Genomic DNA, 19823 nt, shown 5'->3' with positions numbered 1-19823 from the left:
CAGAAGGCTGAGGCTGCAGTGAGCTATGATTGCACCACTGCACTCCAACCTGGGTGACAGAATGAGACACTGTCTCAAAAAAAGAACAAGGCGGCCGGGTACGGTGGCTCACACCTGTAATCCCAGCACTTTGGGAGACCAAGGTGGGTGGATCACGAGGTCAGGAGTTCAAGACCAGCCTGGCCAAGATGGTGAAACCCTGTCTCTACTAAAAATACAAAAAATTAGTCAGACATAGTGGCACATGCCTGTAATCCCAGCTACTCAGGAGGCTGAGGCAGAGAATTGCTTAAACCTGGGGAGCAGAGGTTGCAGTGAGCCGAGATCACACCATTGCACTCCAGCCTGGGCGACAGAGTGAGAGTCCATCTCCAAAAAAAAAAAAAAAAAAAAAAAAGAACAAGGCTGGGTGTGGTGACTCAGACTCACGCCTGTAATCCTAGCACTTTGGGAGGCTGAAGCAGACAGATCGCATGAGTCCTGGAGCTCAAAACTAGCCTGGGCGAGGTGGTAAAACCCCATCTCTACAAAAATTAGCTGGGCATGGTGGTGTGTGCCTGTAGTCCCAGCTACTGGGAAGGCTGAGGTGGAAGGATTCCTTGAGCCTGGGAAGTCGAGGCTGAAGTGAGCTGAGATTATGCCATTGCACTCCAGCCGGAGCAAGACTGTGTCTCAAAAAATAAGTAAATAAATAAAAAAGAACGAAAAAGGTGTTCTGGATTGGTGGCATTCCAGGTGACTAGCAGAAACACCCCGGAGCGATTTAACTTTATCTGAGGACTCAAAGAACTCTCTCACGGGTGAACTTCTAGGCCAAACAAGGCAGAGATCTCACAAGCAAACAAGGCGTGATAACTGAGCAGCAGCCACAGTGGACAAAAACTGACCACTAAGACTTCAGATATTGACCTTATCAGACACAGAATATAAGACTATGCTTACTATATTTAAAGAAATAGATGAAAAGTTTGAAAATTTGAGCAAAAATGAACAAATTTGAAAAGATCCATTACATCTTCTAGAAATAAAATTTTTAAAATTGAAATTAAGTTCTTGGAAGAAATAACTAACAGATTTGACAGAGCAAAAAAGAAAATTAGTGAACTGAGAAAGGAGCTGAAGGAACAACCCAGAATGCAATCCAGAGACACTAAGAGATGGGAAATCTAAAAGCAAGGTTAAGAGAAACAGAGGATTGAGTGAGAAGGTCCAGTTTAGATTTTATGAGAATATACAGAGAGTGGGAAGGAGGTGATATTCTCAAAGATCATGACTACAAATTTTCTAGAATTGTTGAAAGGTATCAATTCATAGCCAGGAAGTTCAATACATTCAAGGCAGAATGAAAAGAAATCCATACCTCCACACATCATGGTGAATCGTATAGTATGAAAGAAAAAAAAAAATTAAGATTTTTTCCAGAAGGCAAGGTAGACAGACTCCTGGCTCACATAGCAATGATGGAAGCAGAACAGGACTAATAGTGTCTTTGAGAGGCTGAAAATAATGTCAAGCCAGAATTCTATATCCAGAGAACTGTCAAGAATAAGCACACTATAAAGGCATTTTAGACAAACACTGAGAAAGTTTATAACCAACAGACCCTTGCTAAAAAATAAAAATACAAATACAAAAAGGGCCAGGTGTGGTACTTCATGCCTGTAATCTCAGCACTTTGGGAGGCTGAGGAGGGTGGATCACTTGAGGCCAGGTGTTCGAGACTAGCCTGGTCAACATGGTGAAACCCCATCTCTACTAAAAATACAAAAATTAGCTGGATGTGGTGGTGCACACCTAGAATCCCAGCTACTTGGGAGGCTGAGGAAGAAGAATCGCTTGAACTTGGGAGGCAGAGGTTGCGGTGAGTGGAGATCGCGCCACTGCACTCCAGCCTGGGTGACAGAGCGCGACTCCGTCAACTGCCCCCCAACCCTCCCAAAAAAAATTATCTGGGCATGGTGGCATGTGCCTGTAGTCCTAGCTACTTGAGACACTGAGGTGGGAGGCTCACCTGAGACCAGGAGATCAAGCCTGCTCAAAAAGAAAACAAAACAAAGGAAATACAAAAGGATATGTTTCGGGTGGATGGAAAATGATCTCAGATGAAAGGTCTGAGAATGCTGAACAAAAATACTGTTATTTGTGGGTAATCCAAATAACATGGGCTATCTCAAATCATGATGATGTTTAAATTATGGCAGGAAAAAAAAAACTTTAGAATTAAAATACTAGCCCACCATAGCATAATATACAAAGGAAAGGGGTGATTCAAGCTGAATTTCTAAGGTTTATGCATTGTTCACGAGGAGGGTAAAGTCATTGATTAGGGCTGGGCACAGTGGCTCACGCCTGTAATCCTAGCACTTTGGGAGGCCGAGGCAGGTGGATGGCTTGAGCTAGGAGTTTGAGACCAGCCTGGGTAACAGAGCAAAACCCCATCTCTACCAAAAAAGTGCAAAAATTAGCCAGGCATGGTGGTGTGCACCTGTAGTACCACTCAGCTACTCGGGAAGCTCAGGTGGGAGGATGGCTTGAGCCCAGGAGGCAGAGGTTGCAGTGAGCTGAGATCACGCCACCACACTCCAGCCTGGGTGACAGAGCCAGACCCTGTCTCAGAGAAAAAAAAAAGACACTGATTAACTAACTTTAGTATGTATTAAGCAAACTCTTATGTCTTTCAAACTCACAGAGAAAAAAATTAGTAGAGAGAAAAGCAGGAACTCAACACAAAAGGCAGCATGACAGGAAAGACAAGCAGAAAATAAGTAAACACAGTAAGTCAGCTGAAATAAATACAGCATTAATCACTGTGAGTGTAAATGAACTAAACTCTCTAGTCAAAGGACAAAATATTCCTTTGTCTTTTTTTTTGTTTTTCAGATAGAGTTTTGCTCTTTTCACCCAGGCTGGAGTGCAATGGCACAATCTTGGCTCACTGCAACCTCCGCCTCCCACGTTCAAGTGATTCTCCTGCCTCAGTCTCCCTAGTAGCTGGCATTACAGGCACCTACCCACCTTGCCCGGCTAATTTTTGTATTTTTGGTAGAGATGGGGTTCCACCATGTTGGCCAGGCTGGTCTCGAACTCCTGACCTCAGGTGATCCGTCCACCTGGGCCTCCCAAAGTTCTGGGATTACAGGCGTGAGCCACTGTGCCCAGCGTGGACAAAATTTTTCAAACTGGATTACTAAAAAGCTGGCTAGTGCTGTTTACAAGAAAACAAAACATTGGGCTATAGAAAGATTGGACATCAAACAGTATAAAAAGATATATTTTAAAAATTCAACAAAAAAAACCCCTGAATTAGCTATAGAAACATTGGCTGAAATAGACTTGAAAGTAAAAATAATTATTAGAGATGAAGGTGGTCACTAGATTTTAAAAAATGTTTAATTCACTAGGCGCTTATAAGAATTCTAAATGTGATGTACCAAATATCATAGCTCAAAATATATAATGAAAAATAATTGATAGAAATACAGAGAGAAATTGGCAAAGCCATTAGGATGTTATAAGATTTTTATCATCTTTCTTTCTTTCAGTAATTGATAGATTAAGCAGACAAAACAATAAGTTTGATATAATGGACAATTATAGAACAATCCCCCTAGTACTCAGAGAATAGCGTACTGGCTGAGAGAACAGACTTCAGGATCCCTCTGCCTGGGTTCAAATCCCAGTTGTGCCACTTCATAGATCAGTGACTTCATCAAGTTGCTTAAATCCTTCTGTGCCTCAGTTTCTTTATTATCCCTAAGATAAGGATAATAATAGTTCCTGCCTCATAGGCTCAGTGTGAGTTAAGCTAATTATCATATTTAAAATACTTAGGAGTGCTTCACCTACAGTCACAATTTGTTAGCCAGTCTTTTCAAGAACGAAGGAACCTTTATGAAAATTCATCATACACTGAGCCATAGCACCAGCTTCTGTTCACTTCAAAGCTGTGATCTTATGTAGGTCACATTTTTTTACTATGAGAAAATTAAGTTAGAAATTTTTTTATGTTTTAAAAAACATTCTTCTAAAATAACTAGTTTATCGGAAAGAGATGATAATGGTAATGAGAAATTACATAGCATGGCCATGAAAAATGTACATATATTAAAAGAGAGAGCTATCAAATCAATAACCTAACCTTCCACCTTAAGAAACTAGAAAAGGCAGTTAAATAGAAGGAATAAGTTCTAGTATTTGACAGTAAGGCAGGGGAAATTATAGTTAACAGTAGTTTACTGTATATTTCAAAATAGCTAGAAGAATTGTAATGTCTCCAACACAAAGAAAAGATAAATGTTTGAGGCGATGGATCCCAATTACCCTGATTTGATCATTACACATTGTATACGTTATCAAAATATCACATGTACCCCAAAAATATGTCCCACTATGATATATTAAATAAAAAATGGATTTATTAAATTAAAAAAAGAAACTAGAAAATGAACATTCACTGGTTCTTGGGATTTAAGAAAAAAGAAAATGGGCAAATTGAACCCAAAGCAAGCAGAAGAAAAGAAATAATAAAGATTAAAGTCCAAATACATGAAATAGAGAATAAACAATAAAGAAAAATCAATAAAACCAATAGTTCTTTGAAAAGCTCAACAAAATTGACAATTCTTTACCTGGCCTAAACAGGAGAAAAGACAGAGGACTCAAATTACTAAAATCAGGAATTAAAGAGGGACATCACTACCAGCCTAACAAAAATAAAAAGATTACAAGGAAACACTATAGACAATTATATGATAATAAATTAGATAATATAGACAAAAAGAACAAATTCCTAGAAAGAAACAAAGCACCAAAACTGACCTAGGAAAAATAGAAAATCTAAATAGACCTATAATAATAAAAAGACTGAATCAACAACAACAAAAAACTTCTCACCAAAGAAATGTCCAGGACCAGATGGCTTCGAAATTCCACCAAACATTTAAAGACAAATTAACACCAGTCCTCAAACTCTTCTAAATAACTGAAGATGAGGGGACACTTCCTAACTCATCCCAGGAGGCCAGCATTACCTTAAAGCCAGATAAAGACACCACAAGAAAAGAAGATTACAGACCAATATCACTTATGAATATAAATGCAAAAATCCACCCCCTCCCAAAAAAAGCTATGAACCCAACCCAACAGTATATTAAAAGGAATATACACCATGATGAAGTGGGATTTATCCCAGGAATGCAAGGGTAGTTCAACAAAGGAAAGTCGATCAATGTAATATACCACATTAATAGAATGAAGGGGAAAAAAACCTCAAAACGATCATCTCAATTGATGCACAAAAAGCACATCAGTTCATGATTTTAAAAATTCAGAAAATTGGCCGGGCATGGTGGCTCACACCTGTAATCCCAGCACTTTGGGAGGCTGACGTGGGCAGATCACGAGGTCAGGAGTTTGAGACCAGCCTGACCAACACAGCTGGTCTGAAGGGTGAAACCCTGTCTCTACTAAAAATACAAAAATTAGCTGGGTGTGGCAGTGTGCACCTGTAGTCCCAGCTAGGGACTAAGGGAGGCTGAGGCAGGAGAATCACTTGAACCTGGGAGGCAGAGGTTGCAGTGAGCTGAGATGGCGCCACTGCACTTCAGCCTAGGTGATAGAGCAAGATCCGGACTCAAAAAGAAAAAAACAAAAAAAACCCCAAAAAACTTCAGTGATACCACTTCACACCCACTAGGATGGCTGTAATCAAAAAGAAGAGCAATAACTAGTGTTGAAGAGGATGTGGAGAAATCAGAACCCTCACATATTGTTGGTGGGGATATAAAATGGTGCTGCTGCTTTGGAAAACAATTGGCAGTTCCTCAAAAAATTAAACATGGAATTACCTTATGGCCCAACAATTTCACTCCTAGTTATAGGCCCCAGAGAACTGAAAACATATGTTGAAACGCATGCACATGAATGTTCACAGGAACATTCTCCACATAGCCAAAAACTGGAAATAACACAAATGTCCATCAACTGATGAATGAATCAGCAAAATGTGGTATATCCATATCATGGAAGATTAATCTGCCATAAAAAAGAGATGAAGTACTTCTACACCATAAATGAAGCTTGAAAACATTATGCTAAGGCAAAAAAGTCCAGAATAGGTAAATTTATAGAGACAAAAAGTAGATTCATGGTTGCTAGGGAGAAAGGGATAGAAAGTGACGGCCAATAATTACAGGATTTTTGGGGTGGGGGCGGTGAAGAAATGCTCTGGATAATGGTAATGCTTACACAACGCTGTGGGTACACTAAAAACCACTAAATTTCACACATTAAAAGTGCAAATTTTCTGGTGTGTGAATTATACTCATTCACGATTTTCAAAAACACTATGTATCAAAATTGTGTAACTTAACGATGTACTTAAAAGGAAATTTATCACTTTAGTTGCTTAAATTTTAAAAATCTAAATTGACGAAATAAGCATCTAATTTAAGAAGTCATAAAATAAAGTCAAAAAATCAATCCAGGCCGAGCGTGGTGGCTCACGCCTATAATCCTAGCACTTTGGGAGCCCACAGCAGGGCGGATCAGTTGAGGTCAGGAATTCAAGACCAGCCTGGCCAACATGGTGAAACCTGGTATCTACTAAAAATACAAAAAAAAAATTAGTTGGGCATGGTGGCGCATGCCTGTAATTCCAGTTACTTGGGAGGCTGAGGCAAGAGAATCGCTTAAACCCAGGAGGTGGAGGTTGCAGTGAGCCAAGATCGCACCACTCCAGCCGAGGTGACAGAGTGAGACTATCTCAAAAAAAAAAAAAAATCAATCCAAAGAAAGTAGAAGGAATGAGATAATAAACAGTAAAGATTAATGATATATGAAAAAAATACTACCAGGCACTGTGGCACACACATATAATCCCAGCCACTTGGGAGGCTGAAGTGAGAGGATCACCTGAGCCAGGAATTTAGGCTGCAGTGATCTAGGATCACAGAGGACTAGGATTGTGCCACTGCACTCCAGCCTGGGCAATAGAGCAAGACCCCATCTCTAAATAAATAAGTAAGTAAAAATAATAAAAGAAAAAGAAATACTATACAGAGGACCAACAAAGTCAAAAGTCATTTCTTTTTTTTTTTGAGACAGAGTCTCGCTCTATTGCCCGGGCTGGAGTGCAGTGGCGCGACCTCGGCTCACTGCAAGCTCTGTCTCCCAGGTTCACACCATTCTCCTGCCTCAGCCTCCCGAGCAGCTGGGACCACAGGCACCTGCCACTACGCCCGGCTAATTTTTTGTATTTTTAGTAGAGACGGGGTTTCACTGTGTTGGCCAGGATGGTCTCGATCTCCTGAGTGCAGCTGGCCAAAAGTCATTTATTTGTAAAGATTTATATTGACAAACTTCTTGCAGGATTAATAAAGACAAAAGAGACAATGCAAATGAGCAATCCCATGCATAAAAAGGGGACATTATTATACACAAGACATAAGAGTATATTAAGAGGGGGCTGGGTGCAGTGGCTCACGCCTGTAATCCCAGCACTTTGGGAGGCCGAGGCAGGAGGATCACAAGGTCAGATGATCGAGACCATGGTGAAACCCCATCTCTACTAAAAATACAAAAAAAAAAAAAATTAGCCAGGCGTGGTGGTGGGCACCTGTAGTCCCAGCTACTCGGGAGGCTGAGGCAGGAGAATGGCGTGAACCCAGGAGGCGGAGCTTGCAGTAAGCTGAGATGGCACCACTGCACTCCAGCCTGGGCGACAGAGCAAGACTCTGTCTCAAAAAAAAAAAAAGAGTATATTAAGGATAACTTTGTGCTAATAACTTTGAAAACAGATGCAAATAATAAATTATTAGAAAATACAACTCAGGGCTGGGCACAGTGGCTCATGCCTGTAATCTCAGCACTTTGGGAGGCCAAGGCGGGAGGATCACTTGAGCCCAGGAATTCGAGATAAGCCTGGGCAACATAGTGAGACCCCCATCTCTATAAAAATAAAAAATTAGCCAATCATAGAGGCTCACACCTGTGTAGTCCCAGCTACTCAGGAGGCTGCGGCAGGATTTGAGCTCAGGAGTTCGAGGTTGCAGTGAGTAACCTGTCTCTAAAAAACCCTGTCTCTCTTAAAAAAAAAAAGAAAGAAAAAGAAAAAGAAAAAACAAAAGAAAATACAACTCATCAAAATTGGCTCAAGAAACAGAAAATCTGAACAATTCTATAACCTTTAACTTTCAATACTGAATATCATTAATCTTCATACAAAGAAAAAAGCAAGCCTGACAGCTTTACAGACAAGTTCTACCAACCATTCAAGCAACAAATCACTCCCATCTTAGGTAAACTCTTTTAGGAAACAGAAAAAGAGAGGATACTTCCCACCTCACTGTATAGGAAGAACATAGCACTGATACCAGTATGGTTAGTATAAGAAAGGAAAATAACAGGCAAACGTCACTCGTGACCATGTTGTTTTTATCTCAAGAATGTAAAGTTGATTTAACGTTAGAAAAGCAACAAATGCAATTTACCATTTCATTTTTTTTAAATGGGGTCATGTTCTGTTGCCCAGGGTGGAGTGCAGTGGCGCAAACATGGCTCACTGTAGCCTCTACCTCCCTGGCTCAAATGATCCTCCCTCCTCAGCCTCCTGAGTGGCTGGGACTACAGGTGTGTGCCACCATACCAGGCTAATTTTTTAAATTTTTTGTAGAGATGAGGTCTCACTGTATTGCCCAAGCTGTTCACAAATTCCTGGGACCATTTTAATAAATAAAAGAAAAAAGCATACTATCATCATAATATAGACAATTCAAAGTATTTAACAATATTAAACTTCATTAGTCTGATAAAAGGTATCCACAAAAAAACCTAGATTAGAAAGGTATTTAGTGGTGAAAACTTCCCCTTTAAGAGTGAGGCTTAGTTAATAGGGTTGCTCCTAAAAATAAGAATAAAAAAAAGGGAGGAACAAGAGCAGGAAGCTCTACAGTTCTAGGCAGCATATTAGACAAGAAAAAGTAACAAAAGTTGTAAGAATTAGAAAAGAAGAAACAATCTGTCATTATTTGCAGATGCTATATTCCTAATTAGAAAACCAAAAAGGGCTGGACGCAGTGGCTCACTGTAATCCCAGCACTTTGGGAGGCCAAGGCAGGCAGATCACCTGAGGTCAGGAGTTCGAGACCACCCTGGCCAACATGGTGAAACCCTGTCTCTAATAAAAATACAAAAATTAGCCAGGCATGGTGCCGCACGCCTGTAATCCCAGCTACTCGGGAAGCTGAGGCACGAGAATCACTTGAACCAGGGAAGCAGAAGTTGCAGTGAGCTAAGATCGTGCCAAAAATACATACAGATGAATCAGTAAGATTAATTAGTTTTTAAAAATTTGCTGGATATAAAAACTACATCTAAAAGGTCAAATGCATGTTATCGTATGAGCAACAAGATCACTTGGGAGATGTAATTTTAAAGAACATACTATTTATAATAGAAACAAAATTATAGTGTACCTAGCATTAAATCTCAAGAGATGTATAAATTCTTTATGGTAAAAAATACAACATTCTATTGAAAGACATTAAAGGCCAAAATAAATGAAGAGATACACCATATCCTTGGATAAGACTTAAAATTATAAAAATGTCAAGTCTCCCCAAATTGGTCTATAGGTTTCATGTAATTCCAAATTAAAATCTCAAAATGGTTTTTCAAAAGACTTGGTAAACTGATTCTAAAATTCATTTGGAAAAACAGAGGTCAAGAACAGCCAAGACAGATGCAGTGGCTCATGCCTGTAATCCCAGCAATTTGGGAGGCTAAGCCAGGTGGATCACTTGAGTTTGAAACCAGCCTGGCCAACATGGTGAAACCCCGTCTCTACTAAAAATACAAACATTAGCTGGATGTGGTGGCGGGCACCTGTAATCACAGCTACTCAGGAGGCTGAGGCAGAAGCATCATCTGAACCCAGGAGGCAGAGGTTGCAGTGAGCCGAGATCGCGCCACTGCACTCCAGCCTGGGAAACAGAGCAAGACTCCGTCTCAAAAAAAAAAAAAAAAAAAAAAAAAAACCAACAACAAAAAAAACAGCTAAGAGACTCTTGAAGAAGGAATTTGCCCTGTCCAACAGCAGGACTTACACATCTGTAGTAATGGATTCAATGTGTTATCGGCAGAGGGATAGACCCAGGAACAGAATGGTGAGTCCAGAAACAGACCAACACATACCTCAGGACTACGTGAGGGCGCTAGTGCTGCTGGGGAGAGACGAGATGATGTATTTCTCAATAAATGGTACAGGGAACGGTGGTTATCTATTTGGGGAAAGACTGAAATTGGATCCCTACAAGGGAGAAGAACGCTTCAAAACAGAGGGCAGGGAGCCGTGCTGAGGATGCAGCACAGGAGAATAGAGCAGCGGTGGATCTGGCAAGGCCAAAGCTTAAGTGACCTTTGAGAGGGTGGTTTTAGCAGCATGGTAGGGATGAAGCTGGACTGGGAAGGGTTAAGCAATGAAGCAGAAGTGAGAAAGGAAATAGGGAGTATGGTAATTCCTGATAAATTGTGCTTTGAAGGAGGGCGGAGAAATGAACAGGGAAGTGGGGTCGAGAGGGTTGCTTTGTGTTAAGACAGAGGACTCTCCGTAATGACACTGGAGAGAGAGGTGACAGATGAAGGAGCAAATGCTTTCGGAGGTGAGGGAGAATGGGATCTGGAGCAGACGTGGGGGTCCCCATGAACAGGGACTGTTCTGCCACTGTCGCAGGTGGGGAGGCAATGAGGACACAGGCACAGGTGCAGAAGGCTGGGGGATTTGGAGGTGGGAACACAAGGTGTCCTGCAGGATGAAGTCTATCTTTTCAATGAAGTGCAAGGCCAGGCCCGAAGGTGAGAGTAACAGTGGGGAGATATCGAGGTGAGAGTGGAAATGTTACTAACCAGTAGTGGAATTGCTGGGGATTATGGAAAATGCTCATTTGAGATTTGTGGCTAAGAATTTACAGGGAAAATATGGCATCGGTTATGTGATTTCTCTCCTGCCACACTCAATGGTTCCCAAGCCAGTGGAGATGGGTTTTGTGCCAGATGATGGGAGACAGGGGCCAGAGAACTGAAAGTGTTTGTAGGAACAAGATTAAAATGATAGCTCTAACCTAGGTAAGGAGAGAAGGCAAGATGGGAGAGGCAGGATGGTACGCAAGTGATGGGTTCAACGGACTGGCTTGGTCCAAGGGTTGAAGACTAAGGGAGTGGAAAGAGTCGAAGGTGGAGGTCAGAGAGCGGGTGTTTGCAAGACAAGGCAGTTCTGGTGCCCTCATGGTGGGGGCTGAGCTAAGGTAGAGAAAAAGCGTGCTGCAGTGAGAGTGACAAGGAACTGAGAGGCCAGGCTGTGGCCCGCATCAGCCACATGGATCTAGAAGCCCAGGGAAAGGTGGCAAGAGAAGGCAAGAAGGGACCTGGCACAGTGGCGCACGCCTGTAATCCCAGCACTTTGGGAGGCCAAGGTGGTCGGATCACCTGAGGTCAGGAGATCGAGACCAGCCTGGCCAACATGGAGAAACCCTGCCTCTACTAAAAATACAAAAATTAGCTGGGTATGGTAGGTGCCTGTAATCCCAGCTACTCGGGAGGCTAAGGCAGGAGAATTGCTTGAATCCGGGAGATGGAGGTTGTAGTCAGCCAAGGTCACGCTACTGCACTCCAGCCTGGGCGACAGAGTGAGACTCTGTCTCAGAAAAAAAAAAGCGAAGGCAGGAGGGAAGGGCCCAGGAAAGGAGTGACAGGCAGGTGGCTGGATGGCCACAAGATCTTTGCCCCTCATGAGCACCCTGGGCTCAGGCCCCAAGACGGTGAGTCAAGCATGCCTCTTTAAAATTTACGAGGACATTTAATATTTTACTCCTCAAAGCAAATTCAAGAGATCAGCCTATATCTTGCAAGTGAGGAAACGGAGGCTCAGTGAGATGACGTGCCTTCTGGAGCCCCTAAGCCAGGAAGCAGCAAGACCCAGAGCCCGCCCCTGTGCACCTGGGTAGTTCCGGCAGCCCCCCGCGGTGCTCCCCCGCCGCCAGGTGCCTTCGTAGAGTGTGGTGTTCCATTTGCGGATGGTCCGGCTCTTGAGGGCGTCGGGTGTGAGGTTGCAGATCTCCAGGCGGGTGAACTCCCGCATGAAGTCTCGGAATGACATCCTGAGGTGGGAGGTGCACAGGTGAGGCACAGCCCGTCAGGGCACAGAGCTGATGTGTAGGGGTGGAGAGGTGGGGTAGAAGGGGAGGGGGCGCTCACCAGAACTCCCCGTCCTCCATCTTGACCCGTAGCTGGTCCCGTTCATATGGGTCCACGTTGTTCCACTCTGAGGAGCTGTGAGGAGCAGGGCTCTGCCAGGGCTGGTGGGCACTGACCTGCCTGGCCTCTGTCCCTGGGGCCTGTCTACCCTGGCCTGTCTTCCCCCGGCCCAGCCCAGGTGGCCTCCTCAAGGTCAAGCGCCAAGGTTCCGCTTCTAGGGGGTGGTCTCATCAGGGCCAGTCTGACACCCTGCACACACCCGACGGCTGGGCACAGGGGCCCACACGGCCTGAGCTTTGTCAGAGCAGTCCCCCAGACCCAGTCGCGCGAAGATGGGCCCCTCTGCTCAATCCTGAGTCCAGCCTGGCCTGGTAGAGCCCCGAGCAGAAATGTCGGGGCACCTAACAGTTTCCCCAAGGCACTCCAGACAGTGCCCACTGCCCCTCACCTGTCGCTCCAGGCTCCCGTCCACTCCACCTCGCCCCAGGGGTTCCGCATCCGGATCAGGCTCACCATCTGGCCTCGGTAGTTCACCTATTTGCCAGAGCTCCTGTCAGTGCTAGCTTCCAGCAGGCACTTTTTTTTTTTCTTTTTTGAGACAGAGTCTTGCTCTGTCACCCAGGCTGGAGTGCAGTGGTGCGATCTCAGCTCACTGCAACCTCCGCCTCCTGGGTTCAAGCAATTCAATTCTCTTGCCTCAGCCTCCCAAATAGCTGGAATTACAGGCACCTGCCACCACGCCCAGGTAGTTTTTGTATTTTTAGTAGAGACAGAGTTTCACCATGTTGGCCAGGCTGGTCTCGAACTCCTGACCTCAGGTGATCTGCCCACCTCAGCCTCCCAAAGTGTTGGGATTACAGGTGTGAGCCAGTGCACCTGGCCCATGCACGCACTTTAACACTCCGCCTCCCATACCCTCATCCTCTCCAAGCCCTGCTCAGCACCCAGATGAAGCCTGTCCTCTTGGAATTCACAGCCTAGGCAGGCAGCTGCACACATGAACTACAGTCAGTCAGGGCAGGACATGATAGGCATCTCAGATGGGTGTCCCCAGAAGAGAGATAAGGTGCTGCAGGAGGGGAAAGGAGGAGCCAGCACCTTCCACAGCCCTGGTCAGGTGCCAGAGAGGCAAGGACAGGCCAGGGGGCAGGAACCGCCCTGCAGGGAAGGCCCCACCCAGGGCAGTACCTGCTTGGCCCCGGTCACAGAGTAGGCGTGGCCCTTCACCAACTTCTTGAAGGTGATGGCCTCCATGTCTAGAACGCTGGAGATCTGCAGAAAGAGGCACACACTGTGGTCAGTGGCTAGGTCCCCCGCCCTATCAGATGAGCCCCCAGCACTCAGGGTCTTGGACATTCCCACTTGCACATACAATAGTTGCTAGGAGAAGCAAGCAGGGACCCCGATCCCACCTATAGATACCCCCACATATAGATGCTGCTCTTTTGGAGAGGGGTAGCCTGGGTACCCCACCAATGCTGCCACTGGGACAGGGGAGCCCAGGCACCCCGCTGACACTGCTATTGGCCAGGGCTGATCAGAACCTGTGCAAACATGCATGTGCACACACACAGCCGTGCACAGCCCACCAGAGCCACACGGCCCTCAGTGGGCCTCACGGAGAAGGACGTGAGGACAGGAGAGTAGGTTAGAAATGGGAATGGGAGCTGGGGTTAGAGCTGCGGATGGCAGTGATACTGGGGTCAAGTCTGGCGTTGAGGACTGGGGAGCGGAGTTGAGTGTGGGAACAGAGGAGCAGGGAAGGGTGGGAATGGAGTGAGTGTGGGATTGAGGCTAGGGATGGGTGGGGACTGAGACCAGGAGATGAAATCTGAGGCTGGTGAACTGGGCAGAGGATGGCATGGATCGAGATGACAGGAATGAGGGAAACAGCATGGTAGACGGTCGGGAAAACAAGCACAGGAAAGAGCTGAGGTGTGAAGTTTTAGGGGAGGAGTGGGGAGGTGAGGACAGGAGCAACACCAGGCATGGGGGGTGGAAGTGATGGATGAGGCTGGGTATGCATCCAGAGATGAAGCTTAAGTGCAGGACAGGGTCTGGAGCGGAGCCTGGGTGGGGATTTTAGAAAATGTGACAGGTCAGGATACCAGGGTTCCAGGGTACCAAAGCATCGGGGCCGGGCGCACTCACGTCTATGGAGCAGCCCAGCAGGGAGCCCCGCTCCAGCGCCTTGAGGATGATCTGGTAGAGGTCACTGGGAGCCTTGCGCAACTCGTACCACTCGGTGACCCCGCCTGTGAAGTCCTCAAAGCCCTCTGAGGTGCTGCCCCCTGACAGGGCCTCGTAGCTGCCATTTACCCTGTGGGCAGCTCCAGGTCAGCATCTGGCATCAAGCAGGACCCTCTGGGAAGACAGTCATGAGCCCCCACCCCTAGGGGGAGCTGGAAGCTGGAGTTGTCCCCTCAGCCCCTACTCACTTGGCATAGGCCTTCTCAAGCAGGGCGCTCCAGAACTCGTTGCCTTCGGCAGAGTGCACGAACACTAGCTTCCCGTCCTTGATGGGCAGCAGGTCATCGACGACCACGTCCACCCACTCCCCAAATTGCCACAGCTGTGGGGGAGGGGCATGGTGAGTACCTGCTTTGGAATCCCCCGGACCTGAACTTCATCCTTACCCCTACCTTCCTAGATGCAGGATTCTACATCCCAGATACATACTAGATACACATAGACTAAATCATGTAAATTAGATACATACTAGATGTATACTAGGTCAGGTATACCAGATATATAGCAGATGCATGTATACTAAATCACATATACTAGATACATACTAGATGCATGTATACCTCTAGATACATGTATGCTACAGATATACTAGATACATGTATCTAGGTATTGAAGGAAATCAAAGTATTTCCCCCTAAAATATACTTCTTCAACATATTTTGAGATAGCTGTTCAGAGGGTCTGCAAACAGAAGTAGCCCTGTAATACTGTCTTTTGTGGGGGAGATTTGCATCTGTAGAGAAAATCTGCATTGATGTAGCCAGGCTTTCTCTAAGGCCTTCCCTTGTCAGATGAGAGCCTGACACCCTTTAAAGGTCTGAATGAAACAATTACCATCTATTCCCTCTGAGGGCTGCTACCTGTGAGGTTTCATCTACATAACAAGACTGCCTTTGCTACCCAGGCCCCCTTTTCTCCCCCTTCCATAGTCTGTCTTGCCACTATAACCTGATTTACCACCAGAACCTGGTTTTGGCCATGTTCGAGCCCCCATTCTTCCTGTAACCTCAGGATGGTATATAGGCTTCTGTACCCATTGTGGGGCTGGGGTGAACACTCTGTGGTTCCCGACCCCACGCTGCAGGCTAATCAATTTGTATGCCATTTCTCCTACTAACCTCCTTTTGTGAGTTGATTTTTCAGTGAACCTTCAGAGGGCTAAGGGGATGCTTTCCTTTGCCTGTACAATGTATACTAGATACCTGCATATTTGCTGTATACTAATACATGCATACCACATATAGACATGTGTATACTTGATATGTGCATGTATGCTCGAGACATAGTAGCTACATGATCCTGGGAAAGTTATCGCCTCTGAGCCTCAGTTTCCCTATCCATAAAAAGGAGCAGCGGTGCCTTCTTCATGGAAGACTTAAACAAGAGCACAGGCAAAGCCTTTAGGGAGTCACTGAACAAACAGGGTTCCTCCTCAGGCACGGAGAGGTGGAAAAGCTCTGGGGCCTGGGCTTTCCGGAACTAGCCCCCTTTTAGGCCATGGCCCCCTGGCTCTTCCCTCCCTATTCAAGGGGGTTAGGGGCGCCTGTGTCATTGGATGAGCCGTGAAAATGTGGCATCCAGATCCTAAAACCACAAGATGGGCAGGACTGGTTCTCACAATCACGGGCTTTGTTTCTGAGATGCCACAAGGGGCACGTTTCCCAGGGCAGGGTCGGGGCCGAAGGCGTCTGGGGTCAGAAGCGACCAAGGACTCCAGGCACCATCTGAGGGGTCGGGGCCAGGACAACGGGGGGTGGGGCGGGGTGGAGGCGGCCCTAGGAGCCCAGGTTGCAGAGAGTGTGGGTGGCGGGTACTGACCTGGCCAATCGGAGGCCAGGGAGGAGCGGATTGGAGGAGCGAGGGAAGGGGGCGAGACCGCGCCCCTGCAGACTAGAGCGGGTGGGTGTGGCGCTGGGCCAAAGTGGATCTGCACTGTGGGTTCCGCACCCTGGGTTCCGAGGGCCATCTCCACCCGCGCAAGGCGGGCAAGGACAGAGTAGGGTAAGGGGCTCTCCAACCAGGCAGAAGGAGGGAACACCCAAGAGTCCTTCGGGCAGGGCTGGGGCCTCCAAGGCTGGAGAGTCTCATCCAGGGTTGCTGGGCATGTCCCTCCCAAAGGCAGCTCATTGAGAATTGATTGGTGTGACTTGAAAAATGGGCCCTGGGCACACCGTCAGGAAAAGCTGGTTTACGTAGACTTAATCCCAAGTCTTTCTTTTCTGCTGGGTTCAGTCAGACCTTGCCAAAGCGCAGGAGGAGTTGGGGGATAGGAGGCTTGACAGGTGGAGAAGGCCACACGTGCTGATCTGTTTTCCCCAGCGAACACTCCTTTCTCAGATGGGGCAACTGAGACCGACCTCCGGGAGGAGTGGAATTTGTCCCACAGGATATAACACAAAAGTCTTTCTGTTCTTTCAAGCACTTTCCACCTGATACATACAACCACCTAGGAAAACTGCCAGCCGAAATACCTGCCCAGCCCAGTCACTTCACACATGACAGACCCGAGATGGCACTGAGAGGTCAAATACCTGCTAGAGGGAGGGCTGGCCCCACAGGGTGTGGCCCTAACTGCAGGTATTGTGGGTCATCCTTCCGCATCGCCCCCAGTGCCTGCTGCCCCTCCTCCCCAGGGGAGCCCTCACCTGGAAATGGAAGATGCCGGCATAGCCATTCTGGAAGCTCTGGCCGTGGGGAACCACTCGGTGCAGGAGGGTGTCGTTGAGAGTGAGGGAGGCGATGGCCGCCAAGAGCCAGCAGTCCCCTGGGGCAGGAGGGATGCACATTAGTCTGCTCTACCAACCTGCCCCGGGGGGAAGCGGGTGCTAGGGAGCATCTGGGGTTCCTTGGCCAGGGTGCCACTTAACTCCCCTCAGCTTGCAGAAAAGACCCAGGAATCTGGGCAAACCAGCCCCAGCGCTGATAGCCAGATCCTGCCTGGGCTTGCAAGAGGGAGGGGTTGGGGCAGAGCCTGAAGGAGCGGGAATGGGGAACTACTGTGGAAAAAGTACGCGGGACCCGACGCCCTGGGGGCCTACCCAGTGCTCCCTGGCAGATGTCTGTGCGGGTAGCTCCATCCACGATGAACTGGGGGTTTGACAGCAGCTCCTACGAGAGACCCAGAGTCCTGTTCCAAGGCCAGCCCCTCCCAGAAATTGGCACCAGGCCACCCCAGACCCCATTCCCCACCAGGGACATGAAGTCCCATCCCTACTCCTCATCCAGGATCTGGCTCAGCCGAGTCCCACCCAGGATGGCCCCTCTCACCGTGGGACGCTTCCACTTGATGCCATAGGTCTTGGAGGAATTGGGACCCAGGTCCTTGTAACCCAGGCTCTGGGGCACCGGGGGGAAGGCCTCATCACGGAAGAGGGTCCCACTCTGCAGGCATCGCACCCGCAGCTGCTCATAATCCTGGCCCAGGTACTTGATGGCATTCTCATGGCGGCCCAGGCCCAGCTCCCTGGCCCGCTGCTTCTGCACTTGGGCTGACACCCCGGTGCAGTACACCGGCATGATGATCTCCTCCGACATCCTGCCGGACAGACGGGCCTGTTCAGAACCCAGGCCTTCCCAAGACTAGAACCTGGGCTCCTGCCTGCAAGCTCTGCTCTCCTGCCCCTGCTTATCCATCCCCAAACCTAGGGTTTCCCTGCCTCACTGCTCCCCTCACAGAAGTAGGGTTCTCAGCCACCTCCCGGTGCTCCCAGTGAATCCAGGAAAGGGATTTCCCAGTTCCCAGGCGTGCCGGCCACCTCTCCTTTCCCGGATCCCATTGTCAGGGGCTTGCAGCTCTGTAGTGAGCCAGCAGGTCAGGTGGGGCAGGGCGGAGCCTCCAGACAGCACAAGGAACTGGGCAGGTGGGACACAGCAGGGAAGGCCTCTTTGATCCTGTTCACGGGCCTGCAACCCCCTCCCCAAACTAACCAAGCTCCTGGTGCACCGGCCCCTTGCAGTGGGCTGAAAACCCCAGACGGTCGGGGTCCCCCTCCTCAGGCCCCCGCAGCAGGCTCGATATCAGAGCTGGTGGGCCCTAGCCCAGCCCCTGGGGACATCCCGCAGTAAGCTCGATATCAGAGCTGGTGGGCCCTAGCCCAGCCCCTGGGGACAGCGGTGAGCCAGGCTGGGACAGGCGCCTGGGCTGTGCCGCTCCGCCAGCCCCCACCCCTGCTCCAGGAACGCAGAGGCCCCCGAGAAGGGACCGTGCTGGGGCAGCCCCTCAGCCCAGGAGCAGTGGCCAGGGTCAAGGAATCCCGGCTCGGCTACCCAGCTTCTTACCTGGGGGAGGGGTGTTTGGGGGTCGCTGCAGTCCCTGAGGCTGGCTTCCCGGTGGCAGCTCAGGGCAGGGCCCAACCAGGAAGAGCGCTCCTCCCCGCCCTCCTCCCGCCGCCCCTCCGCCCTTCGCCCTCCCTCTCTCCTTCTCCTCCTCCTCCTCCTGGGGCTCCTACCCCGCTTCCTCTCGGCTCTCCCTTATCTCTCCGGCACGGTCTCTGACTATCTCTTACTCACGGTGTCTCCCCGCCCCTCCCTCCGCAGGCCGGGGGCCAATTCCGCGAGAGGACAAATTAGTAAAAGGCAGAGCAGTCCCCGGGGAGGGGCCAGCGCGGGGGGGGATGGGGGGGGCTGGGGCGCGGCGGAAGGGCACCGCGGGGAGCGGAGGGGGAGGGCCGGGCAGGGGGTATTTTTAACCAGGGGCAGCAGCTCGAGTTGCAGGGCCGGACGGCCGCAGCCCACGCGCGCCCCGGCGGGCATTCCCGGGAGATCGGGCGGCGGCGCCGCCTCCCGCAGCCCCGGGCCCGCCCCGTCCCCAGCTCCCCTCGCTCCGCGCGACCGCAGCTGCTCCCGCCGTTCCCAGCCAGCCCCGGCGCGGGGCCGAGATTACCTCGGGCTGCGGCAGCTGCTCTGAGGAGGGGCCGGGCTGGCAGCGAGCAGACCCCTGCCGGACACTCAGCAAACGGCAGCCTCACCCCGCAGGGCCGCGCCACTCCCCGCCCCCACCCCACCGCCGCGTCCCGGCTCAGCGCTCCCCGGGGAACGCAGGGGGACCGGGCTCGCTGCGTGACCTTGGGTAAGTCCCTGCCCCGTTCGGCCCGACTTTCCGCATGCGTGCAGCCTATGGGATGGGGTTGGGCAATTAATTGTGGGAGCCCAACTTTCTCTAAAGTTCTGTGGTTTCTTGAACCTGGAAACTTAGAGAGGTGGACATCCCTGTCCTCTCCCCCAGGCTCTCAGCCCACCCACCTGGAAGCGCCCATGTGTCACCTTACCCAGGAGAGGGCGGCAGAGGCTGCGAGCAGGGCGGCAGCCCCCACTCCCCACCCCCA

At 48.9% G+C, this 19823-nt stretch overlaps 1 protein-coding gene across 4 annotated transcripts in view; it reads right to left on the bottom strand.

The window, feature by feature from the left end:
* CAPN1 (calpain 1) overlaps positions 1 to 19609 on the bottom strand; it is a 30886-nt gene extending 11277 nt beyond the window's left edge. Inside the window, exons 1-10 of one of the 4 annotated variants that reach the window (XM_055094500.2) lie at positions 19382 to 19609; positions 17767 to 18034; positions 17538 to 17607; positions 17145 to 17263; positions 14688 to 14821; positions 14401 to 14569; positions 13438 to 13521; positions 12698 to 12783; positions 12250 to 12324; positions 11992 to 12152 (exon numbers count right to left, since the gene is read on the bottom strand). In XM_055094500.2, coding sequence (XP_054950475.2) covers positions 11992 to 12152; positions 12250 to 12324; positions 12698 to 12783; positions 13438 to 13521; positions 14401 to 14569; positions 14688 to 14821; positions 17145 to 17263; positions 17538 to 17607; positions 17767 to 18033 — 1165 coding nt within the window. In that variant the 5' untranslated portion in view covers position 18034; positions 19382 to 19609. Of the gene's footprint in view, positions 1 to 11991; positions 12153 to 12249; positions 12325 to 12697; positions 12784 to 13437; positions 13522 to 14400; positions 14570 to 14687; positions 14822 to 17144; positions 17264 to 17537; positions 17608 to 17766; positions 18035 to 18777; positions 19278 to 19381 lie in introns of those variants that run through there. The other 3 variants (XM_055094501.2, XM_055094499.2, XM_055094502.2) reach the window with 3 other exon arrangements.
* Between the last annotated feature and the right edge of the window lie 214 nt (positions 19610 to 19823).

Source organism: Pan paniscus, chromosome 9, assembly GCF_029289425.2.
Source record: "Pan paniscus chromosome 9, NHGRI_mPanPan1-v2.0_pri, whole genome shotgun sequence".
NCBI classification, from domain to species: Eukaryota; Metazoa; Chordata; class Mammalia; order Primates; family Hominidae; genus Pan; species Pan paniscus.
Note: the sequence above shows the minus strand (reverse complement) of the source record. Positions and strands in the feature narration are given on the sequence as shown.